This window comes from Salmo salar, chromosome ssa06, assembly GCF_905237065.1.
Source record: "Salmo salar chromosome ssa06, Ssal_v3.1, whole genome shotgun sequence".
Taxonomy (NCBI): domain Eukaryota; kingdom Metazoa; phylum Chordata; class Actinopteri; order Salmoniformes; family Salmonidae; genus Salmo; species Salmo salar.
In genome coordinates, this window is record NC_059447.1 from 51,589,903 (window position 1) to 51,615,879 (window position 25,977).

General features: G+C 41.4%; 2 protein-coding genes across 4 annotated transcripts in view; one reads left to right on the forward strand and one right to left on the reverse strand.

Moving 5' to 3' along the window:
* LOC106607564 (hippocalcin-like protein 1) overlaps window positions 1-10,846 on the forward strand; it is a 22,902-nt gene extending 12,056 nt beyond the window's left edge. For all 3 annotated transcript variants that reach the window (XM_014204616.2, XM_014204617.2, XM_014204618.2), the window contains exons 3-4: window positions 2,875-2,980; window positions 9,382-10,846. In XM_014204616.2, the coding sequence (XP_014060091.1) occupies window positions 2,875-2,980; window positions 9,382-9,473 (198 nt within the window). In that variant the 3' untranslated portion in view covers window positions 9,474-10,846. The remainder of the gene's footprint in view (window positions 1-2,874; window positions 2,981-9,381) is intronic.
* On the reverse strand, window positions 10,758-23,549 carry LOC106607563 (protein disulfide-isomerase A6). The gene is made up of 12 exons (XM_014204615.2): window positions 23,360-23,549; window positions 22,744-22,885; window positions 22,131-22,188; window positions 21,652-21,778; window positions 21,250-21,356; window positions 19,930-20,184; window positions 19,546-19,686; window positions 13,184-13,268; window positions 12,951-13,023; window positions 12,561-12,719; window positions 12,192-12,288; window positions 10,758-11,777 (listed from the first exon to the last, which is right to left on the reverse strand). Exons 1-12 carry the CDS (start codon window positions 23,373-23,375, stop codon window positions 11,706-11,708), a joined length of 1,332 nt encoding a protein of 443 aa, XP_014060090.1. The 5' UTR covers window positions 23,376-23,549; the 3' UTR covers window positions 10,758-11,705.
* Between the last annotated feature and the right edge of the window lie 2,428 nt (window positions 23,550-25,977).

Consider the following 25,977-nt stretch of genomic DNA (forward strand, 5'->3'; position numbering starts at 1 on the left):
ATGATCTGTGAGCTGCTCTGACAGCTGATGCTTAAAGTTACTGAGGGAGATATGAGTCTCCAGATTTAGTGATTTTTGCAATTCGTTCCAGTCATTGGCAGCAGAGAACTGGAAGGAAAGGAGGAATTGGCTTTGGGGGTGACCAGTGAAATATACTTGCTGGAGCACGTGCTATGGGTGGGTGCTGCTATGGTGACCAGTGAACTGAGATACGGCGGGGCTTTACCGAGCAAAGACTTGGATGACCTGGATGACCTGGAGCCAGTGGGTTCGGCGACGAATATGAAGCGAGGGCCAGCCAACGTGAGCATACAGGTCGCAGTGGTGGGTAGTATATGGGGCTTGGTGACAAAACGGATGGCACTGTGATAGACTGCTTCCAATTTGCTGAGTAGAGTGTTGGAGGCTATTTTGTAAATGACATCGCCGAAGTCAAGGATCGGTAGGATAGTCAGTTTTACGAGGGTATGTTTGGCAGCATGAGTGAAGGATGCAATGTTGCAAAATAGGAAGCCGATTCTAGATTTAATTTTGGATTGGAGATGCTTAATGTGAGTCTGTAAGGAGAGTTTACAGTCTAACCAGACACCTAGGTATTTGTAATTGTCCACATATTCTAAGTCAGAACCTTCCAGAGTAGTGATGCTGGACGGGCGGGCAGGTGTGGGCAGCGATTGGTTGAACAGCATGCATTTAGTTTTACTTGCATTTAAGAGCAGTTGGAGGCCACAGAAGGAGAGTTGTATGGCATTGAAGCTCATCTTGAGGTTAATTAACACAGTGTCCAAAGAAGGGCCAGAAGTATGCAGAATGGTGTGGTCTGCATAGAGGTGGATCAGAGAATCACCAGCAGCAAGAGCGACATCCTTGATGTATACAAAGAAAAGAGTCGGCCTGAGAATTGAACCCTGTGGCACCCCCATAGAGACTGCCAGAGGTGCGGACAACAAGCCCTCCGATTTGACACACTGAACTCTGTCTGAGAAGTAGTTGGTGAACCAGGCGAGGCAGTCATTTGAGAAACCAAGGCTGTTGAGTCTGCCAATAAATGTGGTGATTGACAGAGTCAACAGCCTTGGCCAGGTCGATGAATATGGCTGCACAGTATTGTCTTTTATCGATGGCGGTTATGATATTGTTTAGGACCTTGAGTGTGGCTGAGGTGCACCCATGACCAGCTCTGAAACCAGATTGCATAGCGGAGAAGGTACAGTGGGATTCGAAATGGTCGGTGATCTGTTTGTTAACTTGGCATTCGAAGACCTTAGAAAGGCGACGATACGAAAGAGAGGTTGAACAGGCTAATAATAGGGGTTGTAACAATTGCGGCGGATAATTTTAGAAAGACAGGGTCCAGATTGTTTAGCCCAGCTGATTTGTAGGGGTCCAGATTTTGTAGCTCTTTCAGAACATCAGCTATCTGGATTTGGGTGTAGGAGAAATGGGGGAGGCTTGGGCAAGTTGCTGTGGGGGGTGCAGGGCTGTTGACCGGGGTAGGGGTAGGGGTAGCCAGGTGGAAAGCATGGCCAGCCGTAGAAGAATTCTTATTGAAATTCTCAATTATTGTGGATTTATCGGTGGTGACAGTGTTTCCTAGCCTCAGTGCAGTGGGCAGCTGGGAGGAGGTTCTCTTATTCTCCATGGACTTTACAGTGTCCCAGAACTTTTTGGAGTTTGTGCTACAGGATGCAAATTTCTGTTTGAAAAAGCTAGCCTTTGCTTTTCTAACTGCCTGTGTATATTGGTTTCTAACTTCCCTGAAAAGTTGCATATCGCGGTGGCTATTCAATGCTAATGCAGTATGCCACAGGATGTTTTTGTGCTGGTCAAGGGCAGTTAGGTCTGGAGTGAACCAAGGGCTACATCTGTTCCTGGTTCTACATTTTTTGAATCGGGCATGCTTATTTAAGATGGTGAGGAAAGCACTTTTAAAGAATAACCAGGCATCCTCTACTGACAGAATGAGGTTAATATCCTTCCAGGATACCTGGGCCAGGTCGATTAGAAAGGCCTGCTCGCTGAAGTGTTTTAGGGAGCATTTGACAGTGATGAGGGGTGGTCGTTGGACCGCAGACCCATTACAGATTCACGCAATGAGGCAGTGATCGCTGAGATCCTGGTTGAAGACAGCAGAGGTATATTTAGAGGGCAATTTGGTCAGGATGATATCTATGAGGGTGCCCGTGTTTACGTATTTGGGGTTGTATCTGGTAGGTTCATTGATCATTTGTGTAAGATTGAGGGCATCTAGCTTAGATTGTAGGGCGGCCGGGGTGTTAAGCATGTCCCAGTTTAGGTCACCTAACAGTACGAGCTCTGAAGATATATGGGGGGGGAAAATCAATTCACATATGGTGTCCAGGGCACAGCTGAGGGCAGAAGGTGGTCTATAACAAGCGGCAACGGTGAGAGACTTTCTGGTTTCTGGAAAGGTGGATTTTTATAAGTAGAAGCTCGAATTGTTTGGGCACAGACCTGGATAGTATGACAGAACTCTGCAGGCTATTTCTGCAGTAGATTGCAACTCCGCCCCCTTTGGCAGTTCTATCTTGTCGGAAAATGTTATAGTTAGGGATGGAAATTTCAGTTCCCGTCTCATTGGTGTTAGGCTCAAATGCCTTGTTTTTTTATAAAGCCAGAGAATCGTGATGAATTTTCCAGGTGGTAACCTGACTGCATAGGTAACTAGGAGAATAGTTCCATTCTGACAGAGAATATTGTATTATTTGTTAAAGGCACTATTTGGAAGTTACTTTGTTGTTTAATGGTCATTAATGGTAGATTGTATACACATTGAAGAATGTTTTTTCTAAATGCCTTATGAGCTTAGTGCAACTCTCTTACCCAAGGTCAATATTGTTCTTCCTTCTGCAGGCGATTTACAAGATGGTGTCCTCAGTGATGAAGATGCCAGAAGATGAGTCGACACCGGAGAAACGGACAGATAAGATCTTCAGACAGATGGATGTAGACAATGATGGTGAGTCTTGTTTGTTTTTAAACCTCTAATTCGACTTTTCATAGTGACATAAGAATTTACGGTACCAGTTTACATTCCAGCTCGGTAATAACCAGGTAAGAACTATGTAATTACCATTAGTAGTTACCATGTTGTTTCAACCAATCCTCTTTCCTGACATCCCAACCAGCCCATGGTTGTTACCTGGAAACAGAGATGGTAGTTCTATGTAATAACGCTGAACAGTGCTGGAAAATGCAACTTTACCTGTTTCTCTTTAGTTCTACCGTTATATCCCTTTAAATATCCCAACCAGCCCATGGTTGTTACCTGGAAATAGTTAAACCATTATATCCCTTCCCCATAACAAACATAACTTAGCAGTGATATATGTCCTTGTAAAGTGACACAAAATTGCTATGACATGATAAACAAAGCACAGTTTACAACCATGGCCTGGTTTCCCAAAATAATCTTATAGTTAACAATGAACATTGCCTTAAGATGCTTTTGGGAAACCGGGCCCTTGGAATTCCGAGTTGGATGACCGTTCAAAACGATGTTTCCCAGTTTGAGCTCGTTTTATTTTTTTTTAAACAGTGTCGCTAGAACACGTTTATGTAAATTTCATGAATCCTTTCCTAATGTTGTGATTTTAGCGAATTAGAGGTTATGTAAGGGATAATCAACAAGGGGCTATGCGTTCTCTGGAAAATAATGAACAACGTGGAAGGGTGTAGCGCGTCATGGAACTTACCTTCCACAGAGCTGCATTATTTTCCAGAGAACATCAAGAGGCCCGAGTTGTTTCTCTTTCATATCAGACTAAAATTTAACACATTTTCCATTAGAAATGTGTTCAACATCCACTGAAGTAGCTAGCAAGTTTACTTGATTGCAACAGTAGTGTCACGGTTGTCGTCGGTGAAGGAGGACCAAAATGCAGCAGGACTGTGTTTGTTCATTTTGAACATTTATTACATTAAAATGAACACAAAAGCAACAAAACGAACTCAAGATATACCGACAGTCTTCTCAGGCTCATACATGCTAGACAAGAAACAATCTCCCACAAATACACAGACAAACACACCCAACTAATATAGGACTTCCAATCAAAGGCAACACCACACAGCTGCCTTCAATTGGAAGTCCACCCCAATTAACCAAACATAGACAGACAACCAACTAGATCAACATAGAAATACGTAGACAAGGAACAGTGCCCAAAAACCCTGGAATACTAAATCAAATGCCCTTTTAGAAAAAACACCACCCCGAGCCACATAAAACAAACACCCTCTGCCACGTCCTGACCAAACTACAATAACAATTAATCCTTATACTGGCCAGGACGTGACAAGTAGCTAGTTGCCTTGTTAACCAAACAAACCGACTTGCTAGTTTAGCTAATTAAACCCTCAGTCGTAGCTTGCTAATATGAACATTTAATTCAGCTATGCCAATAATGTTTTCAATTCGACTTTTGCTTTCAAAAGCAGCTTAAACGTAAAACATGTTATAACTATAGCCATTGAAAAATTGGAGTAGGGCCACATTCAATACCACCATTCAATACCACCTTGCACACTCTTGCCTGCATCTAGGGTGTAATCATTACAAACGTTGCAAACGAGAGTTTCTATTGGACAAATTAATGTTTATCCTCATTTCATTCTGTTTGCTTCCATTTAATAAACATTTTAACAGAATTGGTGGAATGAATACACCCGTGATCATACGCAAACACACTTTCATGGCAGCCACATACAAACAGCATGATCACTTTTCTTGTTCTATAATTCCTTCTCGCATCTACGCGGTCTGCTCCTCTCACCTTTTCTCTTTGCTTGTGGACTTCAGTGCACTACACATCAGTTGTCTGTGACCAGGCAAAAAAAATATTCCAAGCAAAACCTTCATATCATAACCGCTGAACACTTCACACAGCCATATTTAGCTAACGTCATCGTCAACATAGCTACTAGAGCTAACACATTAGTAAACCCGCTATAATCATGCTGTAAAGTGTACAGTCAGCAAGTGTTACACTCCTCGGACATGGTCAGCAAATAATAAACATGAATTACAGGATAAAATTACGAGACGGAGAAACGGTAGTGGTGTTCAATAGTAGGCCTTCTCCAAGATTTATTAAAATATTGTTCTCTTTTGTAAGTGTTTTTGTTGTCAAAATCAATTACACATTACAATTCCAATGTAGTATTATGTCATTACATTCCACATTTCAGTATGAAAAATAAAGGTCACAAGTTCAAAAAACTATCGCCATACATCTGCTCTCCTCAGCTACCTGGAAGAGTCTACCCCAGAAACACTAGACAACGTTGAGCACAAAAACAACACTTGTTACAGAATATTTTAGATAGATGTTATTTCTATCAGACAAACCATGCCTGACAACATGATCCAACTAATGTTCAAATCAATATTCCATATAATCTGAGGCTATTCAATCAGTAGTATTTCGCATCTAGCAACAAAATATATTTGCATTGTAAAAACCATCAAAAGAGGTTACATTAAATTATATATATAACTTACTATACTAGCAGTGTCAATTTTCAAAAGCTACAAATGACTGAAGGCCTTTGCTAAACAATGCTACAACCATTACCTTCTAAACCTTCTAAGCTAACAGTAGCTGAAACCCACTAGCCTAGAGCTAGCTAATGCTTAGGAAAGCTACATTTGGTTAGCATAAAGCTAACAAACTGTTAAATACATATATATATATATATATATATATTTTTTACAAATATCAACATTTAACACATCTTCTCGTCACATCACATATTTACATATATTCCCTGAACTAAACTGAACCTTCATTCATTGAAAATAAAATGAATAGGAGCTAAAACGTTGTTGAAAAAAAGTTTGGGGGCCATCTTAATCCCTTATTTTACATGTAAACCATTAGCAACCTAGCCAACCTCCATTACTTACGATGGGGAAAATACCAACCAGTTTTTCACTCAATTAAAACTCCCTCCAATTGCCTTCAAATGTCACCAAACTCATGGACTACACTTTTTTGGTTACTACACGATTCCATGTGTGTTATTTCATAGTTTTGATGTCTTCACTATTATTCTACAATGTAGAAAATAGTAAAATAAAGAAAAACCCTGGAATGAGTAGGTGTCCAAACTGCTGACTTTTTAATTTCTATTTGTAGGATATTAACATTAACCTCATAACCTAGAACAATTTGATGATGTCATTGGGACCACCTCAAATAGTTTGAGGATCAAACACTGTCAATTAGGTTACTAGCCATGTTAGCTAACTTTCTTATTTAATTTGGGTCTGTTGGTTTCAGGAAATGAAAGTTACAGATGTTTAGGGATAGCGCCGTGTTTTTTCAAATTTTGCCTAAAATGACATACCCAAATCTAACTGCCTGTAGCTCAGGCCCTGAAACAAGGATATGCATATTCTTGGTACCATTTGAAAAGAAACACTTTGAAGTTTGTGGAAATGAGAATTTAATGTAGGAGAATATAACACAATAGATCTGGTAGAAGAAAATACAAAGAAAAAAAACCTTTTTTTTGTATTTTTGTAGAACCATCATCTCTAAAATTCAAGTGAAAGGTCACAAGTCTAGAAATGACTCTGTGTGTCTGGGATGGTGTCCACAAGAGGGCAGCAGTGTATGTGCAAAGTTTCAGACTGATAACTTGAAGAATGTGCAAGCTACATTAAATTTAGTATGAAATCACCCAGGTGTCCTTCACGATTTGCCCAAATGTACCTAAGTGGCCGAATTGGTAAATTGATACATTTTCAAGAACATAACTATAGAAAACATACAAAAATACTATGCTAATAAAAAATACAAGTTTACACACTCCCAGGAATGTCAAACATTATGGGTCATTAGCTTCCCTACATAAAATGTACTAACAGGAGACCCGACAATAATGCTAATCCAATGTTTTCATACACAGTGAAATATTTAAGATAAGGGCCAAGTTAGCAGCCAACACTGATCTAATGTCATAAGTGAACACACCACAAACACAAAGTAAAAAAAAAAAAAAAGAATAAAATGTACACATATTTACAATGACTGTACTTACAACATGCCCTCTTTGAAGTCAGTCTTTACCACTAAAGAAATCAGTAAAAACTCAAGTTTATTACTTACTATATTGAACCTTTATTTTAGCAATACATCAAATAAACAACAACACATCTATAAACATATATTATATTGAGTGGAGAACACTGTGGTGAAGGTTTTGTACCAATTATCATTATTTATTTTTTAAAGGAGAAATATCCAGTTGCTACAGTCATGTTTTGGCTTATAAATTAATATGTACCAATTGATTCCTGAAGAATATAACTTATAAATGCCTCATGAGCCTAGTTCAAGTGTGTCATATCCCATCAGAAACCAAAATAAGCTTGTTTTACTCCAATGTTTGTAAACAAAATAAATGTAAACAAATACTTTATAGCCTCAAATTTTTTCTAACTATAACATTGATATCACGGGGGGGGGAATACATCATGTGACTTGTCATATCCATCATTAGTCATATCTTGTGCAGATACACTACTGGAAATTTGTCCTTTGGTCTGGAGTCCAAATTAGAGATTTTTGGTTCCAACTGCCGTGTCTTTGTGAGACGCGGTGTGGATGAACGGATGATCTCTGCATGTGTATTTCCCACCGTAAAGCATGGAGGATGAGGAGGTGTTATGGTATGGGCATGCTTTGCTGGTGACACTGTCTGTAATTTATTTATAATTCAAGGCACACTTAACCAGCATGGCTACCACAGCATTCTGCAGTGAAACGCCATCCCAACTGGTTTGGGCTTAGTGGGACTATCATTTGTTTTTCAACAGGACAATGACCCAACACCCCTCCAGGCGGTGTAAGGGCTATTTTACAAAGAAGGAGAGTGATGGAGCGCTGGATCAGATTACCTGTTCTCCACAATCCCCGACCTCAACTCATTTGAGATGGTTTGGATGAGTCAGACCGCAGAGTGAAGGACAAGCAGCCAACAAGTGCTCAGCATATGTGGGAACTCCTTCAAGACTGTTGGAAAATAATTCCAGGTGAAGCTGGTTGAGAGAATGCCAAGAGTGTGCAAAGCTGTCATCAAGGCAAAGGGTTGCTATTTGAAGAATCTCAAATATAAAATATATTTTGATTTGTTTAACACTTTTTTGCTTACTACATGTGTTATTTCATAGTCTTGATGTCTTCACTATTATTTTACAATGTAGAAAATAGTAAAAATAAAGAAAAACCCTTGAACTACTTTTGACCGGTAGTGTACACTGAGTATACAGTAAACACATTATCTTTCCATGACAGACTGACCAGGTGAAAGTTATGATTCCTTATTGTTACTTGTTAAATCCACTTCAATCAGTGTAGATGAAGGGGAGCAGACAGGTTCAAGAACAATTTAGACAATTGAGACATGGACTGTGTATTTATGCCATTCAAGACAAAAGATTTAAGTGCCTTTGAATGGGGTATGGTAGTGTGCCAGGCGCACCGGTTTGACATTGGTGGGTTTTTCACACTCAACAGTTTCCAGTGTATATCAAGAATGTTCCACCATCCAAAGGACATCCAGCCAACTTGACCCAACTGTGAGAAACATTGGAGTCAACATGGGCCAGCAACCCTGTGGAACACTTTTGACATCTTGTAGAGTTCATGCCCTGACCAATTGATGCTGTTCTTAGGGCAAAAGGGGTGGGTGCAACTTAATATTAGGAAGATGTTCCTAAAGTTTGGTATACGGAGTGTATTTTGTGTCAATAAAGAACCATATTATCAACTGTCACACCATAGCAATTTTGTGTCATTTTACAAAGACATTCAGTGCATTTGGAAAGTATTCAGACGCCTTCACTTTTTCCAGTTTTTGTTACGTTACAGCCTTATTCTAAAATGTATTTCCTCATAAATCTACACACAACACCCCATAATGACAAAGCGAAAACAGGTTTTTAGAAATGTTTGGAAATGTATTAAAAATAAAAAACAGAAATAGCTTATTTACATAAGTATTCAGACCCTTAGCTATGAGACTCGAAATGGAGCTCAGGTGCATCCTGTAACTAAGCCACTTAAGAACATTAATTACCTAGTAAATACATAGTTATTACCCATTATTCCCGAGCTGGAACGTAAAGTGGCACCGAATTTACAGTGTAAACTTGAGTCCACTGTCATAACCCCAAGCCTATATTGTCTTGAATGGGTATTTCACTTGGGCTCTTATATGACATTTCTGTTTTGAAACAGTATGGATTTCTGGTGTCCTCGTTCAAAAGTTTTTGCCTGCTGCTATGCCAAATGAGATTGATGTTCATAGTCTATTGTGTGTTGCTAACTTGGGGTCTCTTCTGGACTGCAGGCAAACTCTCTCTGGAGGAGTTCATCAAAGGTGCCAAGAATGACCCTTCCATCGTCCGGCTCCTGCAATCTGACCAGGGAACCTCTCGCTAGTTCTTAAGACAAATGGACAACCGCACACAGTCCTGAACACAGGAAAGCAGACAGATGGACCCTGTATCATCCCATATCCAACCACATAGTTCACACGAGAAAGAGGTGGAAGAGGTTCAGTTGTCGTTACAACACCCATACCTTATTCCATGTATTATTGTTTACATTAGCAGTAGTTCCCTAGCCTGATCCCAGATCTGTTTGCATGGAGTTGACAAGACAGCACAAACAGATCTGGGACCAGACTAGCAGTTTCCCATATCCCAAGGCAGCGGTCTGAAAAATGCTTCCTACAGCGAATAATGTTTTCCGTTATGAAACATCCCATTCTACATCCACAGTACCACTGATACTCTTACATTTTCGTACAAATGTTTAAATGCTTAAGGTTTTATTTTTACTTGCCTTACTTCAGTCAAAGTGAAGTGCCATATCTTAATATTTGTAATGAATGTATTACACTTGTACGTATTATGGTAAGGAGAAATCAACCAAAATTAATATTTTGTATATTAACCATCCCGAGTATTATTGCAACCTTTACTGTAAATGTAATATTAGCTATGAACACAAGAGTTTCTCAATGTACAGGTATTTAGAAAATTCACTTTTTATTGCCCCCAACTGTACAGGCAGTTCCAGTGTATTAAAAACAGTATATTGTCATCTTTTGCAGTCACTGGTTTGTTTAACTCTACAGGGGATAAACTCATTTTCAATAAGGAAACACTGGGGATACGCACCCCGAAGACTACACTGCAAATGTGTGCGTTGTTTTTAGCTTGCTCCACCAGAAGCATCAGAAGAGAAAAAAAGAACATAAGCGACTGAGTTGTGTTCACTTCTCAGACACACGTCTTTGTGCTAGAAGTAGACTTGTAATGTAAAGAGATTATGCAACACAAGCCTCGGTGAAATGCTGCTTCTATGGTTTGTGTAGATAGCGTGTCCATTACGGGCGACTAAAGATGGAAAAACGGATATGCAACGTTTGCAGTCTAGTTTCAGGGTTAGAGATTCACTACGGTCATGGCTGTGAATGACCTCTATCCCTGTGGGAGTTAAACAAACCAGTAACTGCAAAAGATTACAAGATACTGGTTTTAATACACTGGAACTGCCAGTACAGTTGGGGGCAATAAAAATGTATTTTTCAAAATACCTGTGCTACAGCAATGGTACATTGTTAAAGTGAAAAACTCAAGATTTATTTTGTGTTCCTAGCTAAAATTACATTTACAGTAAAGCTTGTCGTTTCCCAACACAGAATACACATACATGAACAATGATGAAACAGTATTCTCTTTTTATTTTGTAACAAAAATGTCATTTTGTTTTCACACAATCTAAATAAAGTTGTGTAAGAAAAACAAGAAGTCCCACGGTATTGTCCTTTGTCCTGCACAGACACTGACGTTCTTACCGACAGAATAAAATAAAAATACAACTAAATCCCCAAAATATATATAGTCACATCTGGCCGGGCATGAAAGTGAAATCGGATACAACCATGTCTGATTAGCTTGACGTCAGAGTGATGAAACAAGGAAGAGGGGACGGTTGCAGAAAATAATGTTCCAACTGGACAGCCATATTCAGAAACCCCTTCATTGGCTAATCCACAAAGGCGGAATCTTACAGACATCGATAGCTCATAGGTATTTTACCTATCCAGGCGTTGTAAGATCTGGCAATATCTAAGCAGTAGAACTCGACCGATGCGAGAAGCTGCAGGTGTCTTTCTGACCCTGTTCAATTCACAGGAGGTTGGTGGCATCTAAATTGGGAAGGACGGGTTCATAGTAATGGTTGGAACGTTATAATTCGAATGGTATCGAACTCAAACACATGGTTGTAACGTTACAGCTATTATTATGAGCCAACCACCCCTCAGCAGCCTCCTGTGGTTCAATTACTTCAGCAATGCATCCTTGCGTCTTTCCAACCTTCTTTGAAGGTCTCACAGATCTGAATTTGTTGGACTGATGGAAGTAAATGGGTGGTAAGCTTCCTAACACCTCTCTAATCGCTTATAGATCTGTGTTAACCTGAAGGAAACAGAGGGAAGAATGCATTTCTCAACAGGGACACGCTCTCTTAAATTTATTTCATCTCCTGGGGGATTTCAGTAACAGGGCGACCCAGTCTCCAACTTGCTCCACGGGAGAGGAGAGACTGGCCACGCCGAGGTAGACCAGACAGACAAGATGTCGTCAAACCGGAACGCTGGGCCTACAACTCGTCCTTGCCAAAGTTGTCGTCTAGGTCCACGTCACTCAGGTCGTAGTCATCCTCCACGGGAAGCTGGGGATAAAAGAGGAGAGAGAGAGGATTGAGGACTGGGCAGACAAACAATATAACATATTCATTAGAAACAAAACGTAAGAAAGCGAACCAAAACGGGGAGGGGTTAACTTTTTCGCACAACTTATTCTGTTGCAAAAATGTTCCCAATGATGTGCACAAATGAATACGACCCTGTGGTGTATTCAGTGGGGTGAAACTATTCTGTTGGACATACCATCATATCGGTTCTACACTATTTCTATCTAGATGTTCTGTAACGTTACATCATCATGAACTGGCCCGAGGCAAGACTTGGGTAAAGCCCTTCTTCACTATTTAAAAAGAAAAGCTCAAATTACCTCGTTCAGCCAAAACTGTATTATGGTATGAGGAGCGCCGCATCTCATCCACCCTATGACCACTCCCACTCACCTCTCCGTCTTTGCCGTCCCAGGCCTCGACAGAGTTGATAATAGGCAAAGCCCCACCCCCAACGGTAGCAGTGGAGCCGCGGCCTACAGACAGATCCCTAAAAATAAGAGAGAAAAGATTCCTTAGAATGATACTGTACCACACCTGATTAGCTGCTCACCAGGACCGTAATTAGCTAAATCAAGTTGGAGCAAAAGCCTTTAGACCCAGTAGCTCTCCAGGAAGAGGGTTGGGTAAGGGTAGCGTCCCAAATGGCACCCTATTCCCTTTATAGGCACTATTAAAGTAGTGCATTATATAGGGAATAGGGTGCCATTTAGGACGCATCCACTATACTGTGTAAAACACTAAATGAGAGGGCGCCCCTACCTGAGGAACTCGTGAATGCCAGTCTCGCTGAACGAGCCCTTGAGCAGGGCGAACTTCATCTTGCGGGCGTTGATGGCCGCCATGGCGGGGTAGCCAAACCCTCCGATGCCCAGCGACGCCTCTAGCTCCATCTGAGCACCAGCCTCAGTCCACAGCCAGCTAGAGAGAGAGAAGACTTGCATTGCTAATCAAACAAAGTTATATTGGATAAATTAATTCATCCACAGTCAGAGATCAAAATCATTCACACAGACAGTTGTGTGCGTTTGAGATCAATTGCATTGGCTAATCCACAAATCCTATTGAGTAGTAATATAGGATAAAATAACTTGTATATCAGTCTGTCTGCTCAGTCGGTGATGTGTTCAAATGCGGCCTCTATATACTGACCCCCACATCTTCTTCTTGTACTTCTCTGCCATCTTCATCATCACCTCCAGGTAGCCATTCCTGCCTGCTGCACCTGCAACGAGGCAAGAAAGGGACAGGTCAGTCTTGTACAGATCCAAAACGGCAAAATCAATGCATCATGAGGTACAACTCCACGTGCCATATTAAACAGCCTGAGAATATAAGCATGAACTTGATCAGGGGACTAACTGAAGAGAGTAGTTCCAGCTAACCTGTGTCCAGGATGTGGGGAAGCACAGCAATGACACAGAGCTGGTAATCATCACAGGTCTTCTTCAGGACATCTGCATTAAGGATCTGAGAGAGTCACACACACACACACATTCAGAATCTGAAAAACACACTAAACGTCAAAGTTAGATGTCTTCTATTTAAAATATATGTTTTTGTTCTAATTAACTTTCAGCTGCAGAGCATAAAACAATAGGGGTGTAACGGTTCACCAAACCCACGATTCAGTACTTTGATGTTTTGGGGGTCACGGTTCGGGTGTGGTACAGCGGAAAAATGAAATTCCAACAGTTACTGTAGTTAATTGTTGTTTATTTGGCAAAATTAAAAAAGCACCCTATTTGTGGCCCAAGTACAGTTTCTGTGACATCATTCACGAAGTCACCGGCATGGTCTGTTGTAACAGGGGTCGTTAAATTGGGTCTCTGTTGAAGTTTATAAAGTTGGACCCTTTCCGAAATGGACGGCGGGCTTTCCCACCAGAACAAATATGCATTAATACATTTTTCAATATAGAGACACGTTCCGAACAGGCCCGAGGACGACCAGTTCCGTATAAACGTGGTTGGATCAGAGTAAGGGAAGCAGCAGAAGAGTCCATTTGTGAGCTACTTTATTAACCAGAGCTGATACAGCGCGAGGGAGAGCAGGCGGAAGTGGGGCCTTGCGGTGTGTGTACTGTGAGCGAGTGAAACAAGAGCAAGGATGGAGGTAGAGGCAGCAACCAACTGATCCGACTTGCGCTAGTAGACTAACTTCTAGCTTGTCATAGTTAGGTTATCTATCATCCAATATGCTTACGTAGTACCGGTTGACTCCAACAAACCGAGAGAAGCTAGTTGGCTAAAACAGCTAGTTAAGTTAGCTAGCCGGGCTAATTTAATATTCAAGCACTTTCTTCCTGTCCTACAGTTAAATAACACCTACATTCAAATTACTAAATAGCAGCCTATCTGTAGGCTATTGTTTGTTGTAGCGTATACTTCTCATTTTACTTTTAATTCCATCTCCTAACTTGCTTTGCTAAACACGGAGGCTCTATGATTGAAATTGAGAATTTCAATAAGCATTTTTCTACGGCTGGCCATGCGTTCCACCTGGCTACCCCCAACCCGGTCAACAGCCCTGCACCCCCCACAGCAACTCGCCCAAGCCTCCCCCATTTCTCCTTCACCCAAATCCAGATAGCCGATGTTCTGAAAGAGCTGCAAAATCTGGGCCCTTACAAATCAGCTGGGCTACACAATCTGGACCCTCTCTAAAATTATCTGCCGAAATTGTTGCAACCCCTAATACTAGCCTGTTCAACCTCTCTTTCGTATCGTCTGAGATTCCCAAAGATTGGAAAGCTGCCGCGGTCATCCCCCTCTTCAAAGGGGGAGAAACTCTAGACCCAAACTGCTACAGACCTATATCTATCCTACCCTGCGTTTTTAAGGTCTTCGAAAGCCAAGTTAACAAACAGATCACCGACCATTTTGAATCCCACCGTACCTTCTCCGCTATGCAATCTGGTTTCCAAGCTGGTCATGGGTACACCTCAGCCACGCTCAAGGTCCTAAACGATGCCATAACCGCCACCGATAAGAGACATTACTGTGCAGCCGTATTCATCGACCTGGCCAAAGCTGTCGACTCTGTCAATCATCACATTCTTATTGGCAGACTCAACAGCCTTGGTTTCTCAAATGATTACCTCGCCTGGTTCACCAAGTACTTCTCTGATAGAGATCAGTGTGTAAAATCGGAGGGCCTGTTGTCCGCACCTCTGGCAGTCTCTATGGGGGTGCCACAAAGTTCAATTCTTGGGCCGACTCTCTTCTCTTTACACATCAATGATGTCGCTCTTGCTGCTGGTGATTCTCTGATCCACCTCTACGCAGACGACACCATTCTGTATACCTCTGGCCCTTCTTTTGACACTTAACTAACCTCCAGACGAGCTTCAATGCCATACAACTCTTTTTCGTGGCCTCCAACTGCTCTTAAATGCAAGTAAAACTAAATGCATGCTCTTCAACCGATCGCTGCCCGCACCAGCCCGCATCACCACTCTGGAAGGTTCTGACTTAGAATATGTGGACAACTTCAAATACCTAGGTGTCTGGTTAAACCGTAAACTCTCCTTCCAGACTCACATTAAACATCTCCAATCCAAAATTAAATCTAGAATCGGCTTCCTATTTCACAACAACGCATCCTTCACTCACGCTGCCAAACATACCCTTGTAAAACTGACCATCCTACCGATCCTTGACTTCGGTGATGTCATTTACAAAATAGCCTCCAACACTCTACTCAACAAATTGGATGCAGTCTATCACAGTGCCATCCGTTTTGTCACCAAAGCCCCATATACTACCCACCACTGCGACCTGTACGCTCTTGTTGGCTGGCCCTCGCTTCATACTCGTCGCCAAACCCACTGGCTCCAGGTCATCTACAAGTCTATGCTAGGTAAAGCCCCACCTTATCTCAGCTCACTGGTCACCATAGCAGCACCCACCCGTAGCACGCGCTCCAGCAGGTGTATCTCACTGGTCACCCCCAAAGCCAATTCATCCTTTGGCCGCCTTTCCTTCCAGTTCTCTGCTGCCAATGACTGGAACAAACTGCAAAAATCACTGAAGCTGGAGACTCGTATCTCCCGCACTAGCTTTAAGCACCAGCTGTCAGAGCAGCTCACAGATCACTGCACCTGTACATAGCCCATCTGTAAATAGCCCATCCAACTACCTCATCCCCATACTGTATTTATTTATCTTGCTCCTTTGCACCCCAGTATCTCTACTTGCACATTCATCTTCTGCACATCTACCATTCCAGTGTTTAATTGCTATATTGTAATTACTTCGCCACCATGGCCTATTTATTTCCTTACCTCCCTTATCCTACATCATTTGCACACACGGCATATAGACTTTTTCTACTGTATTATTGACTGTATGTTTGCTTATTCCATGTGTAACTCTGTTGTTGTATGTGTCGAACTGCTTTGCTTTATCTTGGCCAGGTCGCAGTTGTAAATGAGAACTTATTCTCAACTGACCTACCTGGTTAAATAAATGGTTAAATAAAATAAAAAAATGACTGTAATGGCACTTTGATGACTTGTGATTGGCGACAACAACAAGCTGCATAGGCTATTCTCGTTGAGCAGTGGAGAACATACTATTAACTTATCTAGAACTCTGTCCATCGCCATTGTAATCGACTGTGCAGCCAAAATGTTCCCGAACGGGTGGTAGGGTTAGGGGAAAATAATAAAGGACAATCTATTTGAAAAAATATGGGGGATTGGGAACGATGCAGACAATGACATTAATGGAAGGCACAATCTGCAATATTAAAGCTGATCTACCCCCTAAAAAAAAATATGTTCCCAAATATGGAGATTTAAACAATGATGTAGGATCCTCTCCAATTCTGGTTTATCAATCCCACCATCTACTGGTCTCGGTTGCACCTCACAAAAGAATAGTTTGAAATCACCAATTAAGATTATAATTTTGATTACGTGCGCATAGGCTGTAGTTGTTTTAAAAGAACACCCTACAATGTTTTCAGCGCAGAATTTACTCATGAGGCAATGGCATACAACGCAGCGTAGGCATAGGCTATAGGCCTGGTGTTTAGATTTATATACTGAACAATAATATCAATGCAACATGTAAAGTGTTGGTCCCATGTTTCATGAGCTGAAATTAAAGATCCCAGAAATGTTCTGAACGCACAAAAAGCATAGTGAGAATTTCTCCTTTGCCAAGATAATCCATCCACCTGACAGGTGTGGTATATCAAGAAACTGATTAAAAAGCATGATCCTTAGACAGGTGCTGGGGACAATAAAAGGCCACTAAATGTGCAGTTTTGTTACACAACACAATGCCACAGATATCTCAAGGTTTGAGGGAGCGTGCAATTGGTATGCTGAATGCAGGAATGTCCACAAGAGTTGTTCCTGAGAACTGAACGTTCATTTCTTTACCATAAGCCACCTCCAATGTCGTTTTAGAGAATTTGCCAGTACGTCCAACCAGGTTCTCAACCGCAGACCACGTGTAACCACGCCAGCCCAGGCCCTCCATATCCAGCTTCTTCACCTGCGGGATCGTCTGAGATAAACCACCCAGACAGCTGATGAAACAGTATTTTGGGCTGTAATAAAGCCCCTTTGTGGGGGAAAACGAATTCCAGTGGGTGGGCCCCACATGGCTGCGCCCCTGCCCAGTCATGTGAAATCCGTAGATTAGGACCTAATTTATTAATTTCAATTGACTGATTTCCTTATATGAACTGTAATTCAGTAAAATGGCTGAAATTGTATGTTGCGTTTATATTTTTGTTCAGTATATATGCATTCATTCGAATTCACAGTGTGCACCGTGGTTTGGTATGAATGTGTACCGTTAGAGCCCAATAAAACAATATCTTAGGGCCTCCCGAGTGGCACTGCATCGCAGTGTTGCGGCATCACAACAGCCTGGGGTTCGATCCCAGGCTGTGTCATTACCGGCCGTCACCGGAATTCTTATAGGGCGCCCCACAATTGGCCCAGCGTCGTCCGAGTTGGGGGGGAGGCGCTTTACTTGGCTCATCGCACTCTAGCGACTCCTTGTGGCGGGCAGTGCGCCTGCAGGTTGACTTCAGTTGTCAGTTGTTTCCTCCGATACATTGGTGTGGCTGGCTTCCGGGTTAACTTTTTTGGGATAGGGGCAGTATTCAGAAATTCAGATGAATACGTGCCCAAATTAAACTGCCTGCTTCTCGGGCCAAGAAGGTAGGATATGCATATTATTAGCAGATTTGGATTGAAAACACACTGTTTGAATGATGTTTGTGAGTATAACAGAACTCATATGGCAGGAAAAAAAACAGAGAAAAAAAATCCAACCAGGAAGTGACTTGTAGTTTTTCTATCTAATCCCTATTCAAACTACAGTGTCTGTGGGGTCATTTTGCACTTCCTAAGTCTTCCATTGGCTGTCAACAGCCTTTAGAAACTTGTTTCATCCTTCTACTGTTACTGGGCAGAGAATAGGAGCTCAGTCAATCAGTGGACTGCCTGGGACCAGTGAGTTGTTTACTGCACGGCACGTTGGCGCACCGCTCCTTCTTTATCCTCTGTAATAAATACGCAATTGTCCGGTTGGAATATTATCGAAGTTATGTTAAAAAGACCCTAAGGATTGATTGTAAACATCGTTTGACATGTTTCTACGAACGGTAATGGAACATTTTGACTTTTTGTCTCTGGTTTTACGCTCGCGCGTTATGCCTTTGGATAGTGATCTGAACGTGCGAACAAAAGGAGGTATTTGGACATAAATATGGAGTATTTCGAACAAAAATAACATTTCTTGTGGAAGTGGGAGTCCTGGGAGTGCATTCCGACAAAGATCAGCAAAGGGAAGATTCATAATATTAATTCTGAGTTTAGTTGACTCCAGAACTTGGCCGGTAACTGTATAGCTTGCTTTGATGGCTGAGCTCTGTACTCAGAATATTGAAAAGTGTGCTTTCGCCGTAAAGCGATTTTAAAATCTGACACAGCGGTTGCATTAAGGAGAAGTGTATCTATAATTCTTTCAATAACCGTTGTAAATTTTATCAACGTTTATGATGAGTATTTTGGTAAATTGATGTGCTCATTCACCGGTAGTTTTGGTGGGAATACATTTTCTGAACATCACGGGCCAATGTAAAATGGGGTTTATGGATATAAATATGAACTTTATCGAACAAAACATACATGTATTTTGTAACATTGAGTCCTGGGAGTGTCATCTGATGAAGATCAAAGGTTAGTGATTCATTTTAGCTGTATTTCTGGTTTTTGTGACGCCTCTCTTTGCTTGGAAAATGGCTGTGTGGTTTTTCATGTTTAGGCGCTGTCCTAACATAATCTAATGTTATGCTTTCGCCATAAAGCCTTTTTGAAATCGGACACTGTGGTTGGATTAAGGAGCATCTTATCTTTAAAATGGTGTATAATACTTGTGTGTTTGAGAAATTTGAATTATGAGATTTTTGTTGTTTTGAATTTTCCGCCCTGCTATTTCACTGGCTGTACCGCGGGACGCCAGCGTCCCACATGTCCCAGAGAGGTTTTAAGCGAGCGGGTGTTATTAAAAAGAGCAGTTTGGCGGGTCATGTTTTTTTGGAGGACGCATGACTCGACCTTCGCCTCTCCTGAGCCCATTGGAGAGTTGCAGCGATGAGACAAGATCATAATCACGAAATTGTGGAGGAAAGAAAAAAATATATATACATTTGTTTTTATGCTCTCCATCAAAGTAAATAATCTTATTGTACATGCAGACACGGACTCGCAGACACGGACCTCGAGCAACTCCGGAGGAGCTGCATTGTCGGAGAACAGGTCCAGAGCCCCGGCAATGATGTCACCTCGGGTCCTCCCCCCCTGGTAGTCCTCAGGCTCCTCCCCCTTCTTGAAGATCTTAATGGTGGGAAATCCACGGATCTGCAGATACAGAGAGAGAAACAGGACAAACCTCAGTCCATGGCCACGTTCAGTTGGCAAACTTGGTGGAACATTGCCGATAGAGATGTCATGAATAGGCGGACGTGATTCCTTAATTTCTAGATCTTTCGTTCCATCTAAACTTTCTTCTGTTGTGTACAGATGAACAGACAGACATCAGTGGTGAAGCTACACTGATAGTATCTGACTGGTGTGGTGTTTTGGTGGGTGTTTCCTGCTCACCCCGTAGCGGCTGGCCAGACCTTGGTGCACGGTGGCATCCACTGCTCCAAGGTGGACCTTGTCCTTGGTCTGCTCCTTGACGGCCGAGGCTGCAGCCGCCCACTCAGGCTCCAGGCTCTTGCAGTGGCCACACCAGGGGGCAAAGAACTCCACTAGCCACACTTCATCACTGTTCAGAACCAGCCGGTCAAAGTTGTCGTCGGTCAGCTCCACAACATCTTTCTTACTACCGCCGCCACCACCACCGCCTCCACTCTAGAGAAAGACAACCACGAAGATACGTTAACTTAGACGTACCGCTTACACTCTGCTCAAAATATACAGTGCCTTCTGTAATTATTGGGACAGGGACACGTTCTTGTTTTGGCTCTGTACTCCAGCACTTTGGATTTCAACTGACACAATGACTGAGGTTAAAGTGCAGACTGTCAGCTTTAATGTGAGGGTATTTTCATCCATATACAGGTGAGCCATTTAGAAATTACAGCACTTTTTGTACATAATCCCCCAATTTTAGGGGACCAAAAGAACTGGGACAAATTCACATGTGTATTAAAGTAAAGTAATCAAAAGTGTAGTATTTGGTCCCATATTCCAAGCACGCAACAATTACATCAAGCTTGTGACTGACTCTACAATCCTGTTAAATGCATTTGCTGTTTGTTTTGGTTGTGTTTAGAAACATCTTCTATTCTTATTTACAATAATAGTGACTCCAAAAGGACACATTATTTACTATTAATTTCTATTGGGCACAAAAAAGTGTGTAGAGTCACAAGCTTGCTGTAATCATTGCGTGCTAGGAATATGGGACCAAATACCAAAATTGGACTACTACAATACAGATAAGTGAATTTGTCTCAATACTTTTGGTCCCCTAAAAAAATGGGGGGGGGGGGGAAACAGTGCTGTAATTTCTATACGGTTCATCCGATACGGATGAAAATACCCTCAAATTAAAGCTGACATTCTGCACTTTACCCTCATAGTCATTGTATCTTTTAAAATCTGAAGTGCAGAGCCAAAACAACAAATGTGTCACTGTCCAAATAATTACATAGGGCACTGTATGTTTCAACAAAAAAGAGACTTGACATGATTCTTAAAACACACACTGTCATTTTACAATTCTTTCAACAGGTGGCTAAATGCATGTTGTAGGACACTGGAGTCATGTGCAATAGGGTACAACGTAGCAAAACGTTTTGTAACGGAAAACAACAATCTGTAATTATTGGACGAGATCAGATAGTACCTCCCCATTTCTAAACATTTTCTTCCTACTGAACATGACCCAGCCTAGGTGTAAGTAGTAGTTACCTGTCTACTGTAGTCAGAGCCACCCGACCTGCCACTCATCCTGTCCTTCACCAGAGTTTGAAGAGCATTCAGGGCCCCGTCCACAATGGCCTGGCTACTGCGCCCACCTGAGGGAGGGAGAAAGATTATTAACACCACTGTTTCCTAAACGCCCCACAGTTTGGAAACCACTGCACTAGACACCAAAATAAATAAAACGAACCAAAATAGGGATGGATAAACTGAGCTTGTTTTTGTTTTCCGTTGCAAAATGTTTTGCTATGGGTGTGCACTAATGAATACAAACCCAGGGTTGTGTTCATTAGGCACGAAACGGAAGAAAATGGGACTGAAACAGGGAGGGACTACCTGAACCAATAAGAAACGCAGATTTTTTATTAATTGAAAAGCTACTAGACGTACCTTGGTAATCGTCGGGCTTGTTCTTATTGGCACCGAAGATCTTGATGGTGGGGAAGCCTCTGACACTGTACTGACCACCCAGCGATTTGTGCTGGTCGGCGTCCACCGCACCGACCTTAACGATCCCCTGAGGGAAGAGAAAACAGTGAGAGGCTATTGTCATTGGTATAGCTCATAGAGTGCTAGTGAGTTCTATTTGTTTTGTACTCAAAACTAGAAAGATATAAACCCACACCATAGCAATCTCACAAAGTTGTCAGTTGTCATGAAAAGGTATACTCCGCTTATTGTGAATTCAGTTAGTGATCAAATTGTCCTGCACAGCTGTGATCGCTGTATGTGGAATGCACTGTAGTAATGTGCAGTCTATGTCGCTAGTGACATAGCACTGTAATAAAACATCTTAAGTTTAACTAATTTTGGTGATATTAAACCAAAAGACAGTGTCATAACACTGCAATAACAAATGTGCAGTTTACCTTCAAGGCTGTAGCTGTTTTCTTCCAATCAGCAGTCAGACTCTGGCAGTGGCCACACCTGTGGAGAGAAACAGTTAAGTCTGAGGCACCAGACTACACACAGCCGCAAATCGGCAAAGTGAGGTCTACACAAATCCTATCAAAGACTTTCATAACAATCTGAAGGATAGTGAGTAATTCTGGTTTTGCAAAGACCTGCAACAGATGTTTTTTGAGACAGGATGCATGCAGTGGCTTCAAGATCATGTCAAAGGGAATATGGGTTTACTAATATATCAACTTCTTTATCATTGTCATAATTGACCCCTATAAACTGGGGGGTAATTCAGTGAGGTGAAGTGATCAGAAAGCTGCAGAAATGTAATTGACAACTCCCTATTCTGCCTGACAGACAACGTAATCCATTCTACACCAGACATTTCTATCTAAACATTTTGTAATGTTACACCCTCCTGAATGCGCCCCAGGTCTACAAACAGTGTTGGGTGTCCCTCCTTGACAGGTTATTGGGATAAGGAGATTTCATACAACACTAACTACTGCTTGGTGGCAATTTCACTCTCGAGCAAGTTGTCAGTATCTCATTGGGCCTAGAGAAGATTCGACCACTCACCAAGGTGCGTAAAATTCGATGAGCCATAGGCTGTCGCTCTGAAGAACCTCCTGGTTGAAGTTGGAGGGGTTGAGTTCAACCACATCATCGCTAGCAGAGTAGAAGCCTTGGACCATAAAGACCAGGGAACACCCCAACAGAGCTGGTGGGAAATAGGAAAGGAGCTGAATGTGAGATGCGTCTGTTCACAATGTCATGTTGCATACGTAAGCAAATTAACACAACAGAACAATTCCATTGTCTACAGTTCAGCAGAAAAAATAAGTATCTATCTAGCTAGCTTGTTAGCATAGGTAGCTAGCGCTACAAAAGTTGGCACATCAAGCCAAACTGCAAATACCTATTTAACTAGTTAGCTTACAATACAGGAGCTGTTTGAGCCGTCATCAGGTATTCATTTTGCTGGTCGTCTTTTAAGCCATCCTGTAGCTGTCATTGTTAGTTAGTTTACAAGGCCACGAACATTCATATGGTTAGCTACAGTGAAGCAAAATGTAACCTGATTCAATAGCTAGCTAACGTTAGCAATATTGCACACATCGTATTATGGCCACCATGATATTAACCTAGTTATAATACAAAAACATCTGAACACAAGCTGTTTAGACTTTCTTACCAAGTAAAAGTGTCATGCTTCTCTGTGCACCTCTCCAATTTCTTGTCACGCGCAGCGCTAGACGAGAGGGCGACAAAATCTTACCGTGGCCCACGCTGATTGGTTCTCTGCAGGCTGTGCCGCTCCACGTCCAATCAGAGCTCGCCGTGTAGTTTTTACCAACAGGGGGGAAAAAGGAAGGAAGATTTTTTTTTTTTAAAGGAAGGAAGATGCTTGCAGAGCCAAGATGCTACCAGTGCAAGTGATTTATTACAAATATTTTTCTTAGTTTGTTGCATAGGCCTTTATCAATAAAACGTCACAATACAGTGCATAGACCTGAGAGACCTGAGTCTCTATTTAGGTTTGGTCAGGGTGTGATTTGGGTGGGAATTCTATGTCCGTGTTTCTATGTTTGGGATTTCTTTGTTTCGGCCGGGTATGGCTCTCATTCAGGAACAGCTGTATATCGTTGTTGCTGATTGGGAGTCATACTTAGGCAGCCTGTTTTTCCTTTGGGTTTTGTGGGTAGATGTTTTCTGTATAGCTACTTTGCCTTATGGAACTGTGTAGTCATTGTTTTGTTTATTTTGTAAAAGTGTTCACTTTTCTTAAACAAGATGAGCATTCATATTCCCGCTGCGTTTTGGTCCTGTGTTCACGACAACACAGCAATAACCTCAACCAAATGTTTTCTGTAGTTGCGGATCAGACCTGCACAACGGCCAAGAGGAATTTTGGACCATTCCTCTTTATAAAACTGTTTCAGTTCAGTTCTTGGGATGTCTGGTGTGAACCGCTCACTGAGGTAATGGACCATCATGCCCCTATAAGAAAGAGTACAGTTGGTGCTCGTCCATCTCCATGGATTTATGATGAACTGGGTGAGGCTTTTTCTCAAAGAAATATGGCAACAGTCTTAGCAGCCAAGTCAAAATTAGAAATTGATGAACAGAATTATAGAACATTACGTAATTATGCCGTTAAATTGAATCGAAAGAAAAAAGGTATTTTAGAACAATGCTTTTATTGATTGTAAAAATGATTCTAAAAAGGTATGGAACACAGTTAAGGGCTTACTTGGTACATCTATCTCATCATGCCCATCTAGTGTGGAGGTTGATGGGAGAATAATAACAAAACCAGTTGATATTGCCAATCATTTTGCAGATTTTTTACAAAGAAAATGTATTTACTGAGCAACAATGTAAACATACTTTCTTCCAAACAAGCTATTGTCCAATGTATTTATGATCATGCTAAGAACAACAAGGTCTGCAAACAGTGTCAGTGGAGGAGGTGTTAAACCTTTTGAAGTCATTACCTGATGGTAAATCTACAGGTTATGGTCTTATGGACAATTTTTTTGCTTTGCTGTGCTGTTCCACTGAGATACATATTTAATTGGTCACTGGAAAAGGGGATGTTTGCAAATGTATGGAAGCATGCGAAACTGTCCTTTCCGAAAGACTGCAAAGAACCCATTACTCCTGCCAATAGTCGACCAATTAGTCTACTCCCTACACTCAGTAAGATATTGGAGGGTATTGTGAGTAGACAAATATGGGAGTACATGGAAAAGAATGATCTGATTACAGCCAATCAGCATGCTTATCGCAAAAACCATTCCACTGCATTCCACTGACCAGTGGCTCAATGCTATGGATAATGGCAAGTTTGTGGGTGTACTATTTTTAGATTTCAGTGCAGCATTTGATTTAGTGGATCATGAAATAATTTTGACAAAATGAATGCATTATGGTTTTAAGGAGGTAGCATTGAATTGGGTACAGTCATATCTAACTGACAGGAAACAGTCCATCTATATCAATGGTTCATTTTCTTCCCCTCGTGTTAAACTGTGGAATACCGCAGGGCAGCTGCCTTGGGCCACTTCTTTATTTAATATATACCAACGACCTTCCCTATGCCTTAGCTGAAACTCAAGCTACTATATTTGCAGATGATACTACAATGTATGCAGCAAGACAATCGTTTCAACAGGTACAGCAAGCTTTACAAGGAGATTTGGAGAATATCAGGGAGTGGGTTTGCCAGAACAAACTTGTTTTAAACACCAAGAAAACCAAAGTTATGTTGGTCTGTTCCACTAGGAAAAGGCCAAAACAGCATGGGATACAATTCAGTATGGGAGGAGTACAAATTGAAGAAGTGGCAGAAACCAAACTATTAGACAACTGCTTATCATGGTCGTCTCAAATAACTAATCTATGTAAAAAAATATATATATTAAAACAGCATGCATAATCAGAAGGATAGCTAAATATTTACCAGGAAAAATTCTTAAGCAAATAACACAAGCATTATTTGAGTCAGGTGAACTACTGTTCTATGGTCTGGGGAAATGCATCATCAATTTATAATACGAACACATTTTCACATATAACACACAATTACAAACATACATAATGACCCAATAAATACTCAATCTAAAAAATATTGATTCTTCATCTGCGATAGTCCCACAACTTTTCTATGTATTATATTTAAATCGTTTTAAAATCATGTTTAAATTATTTAAATTATTTATATATTGAAAGGTTTCTGGTTTGCTCAGTTAATTTATTCAATTTCTTTATTGCTCTAAATCGAAATGTTCTTTTGCCTATTTCTCTTTT

What these genes read in the sequence shown, in the direction of transcription:
- LOC106607563 (XM_014204615.2), bottom strand. An exon ending in ATCGAATTTTACGCACCTTG is followed by an intron (nt 22,189 to 22,743) that starts GTGAGTGGTCGA and finishes TTCTCTCCACAG; the next exon opens with GTGTGGCCACTGCCAGAGTC. An exon ending in GGCATTCACGAGTTCCTCAG is followed by an intron (nt 12,289 to 12,560) that starts GTAGGGGCGCCC and finishes TCTTATTTTTAG; the next exon opens with GGATCTGTCTGTAGGCCGCG.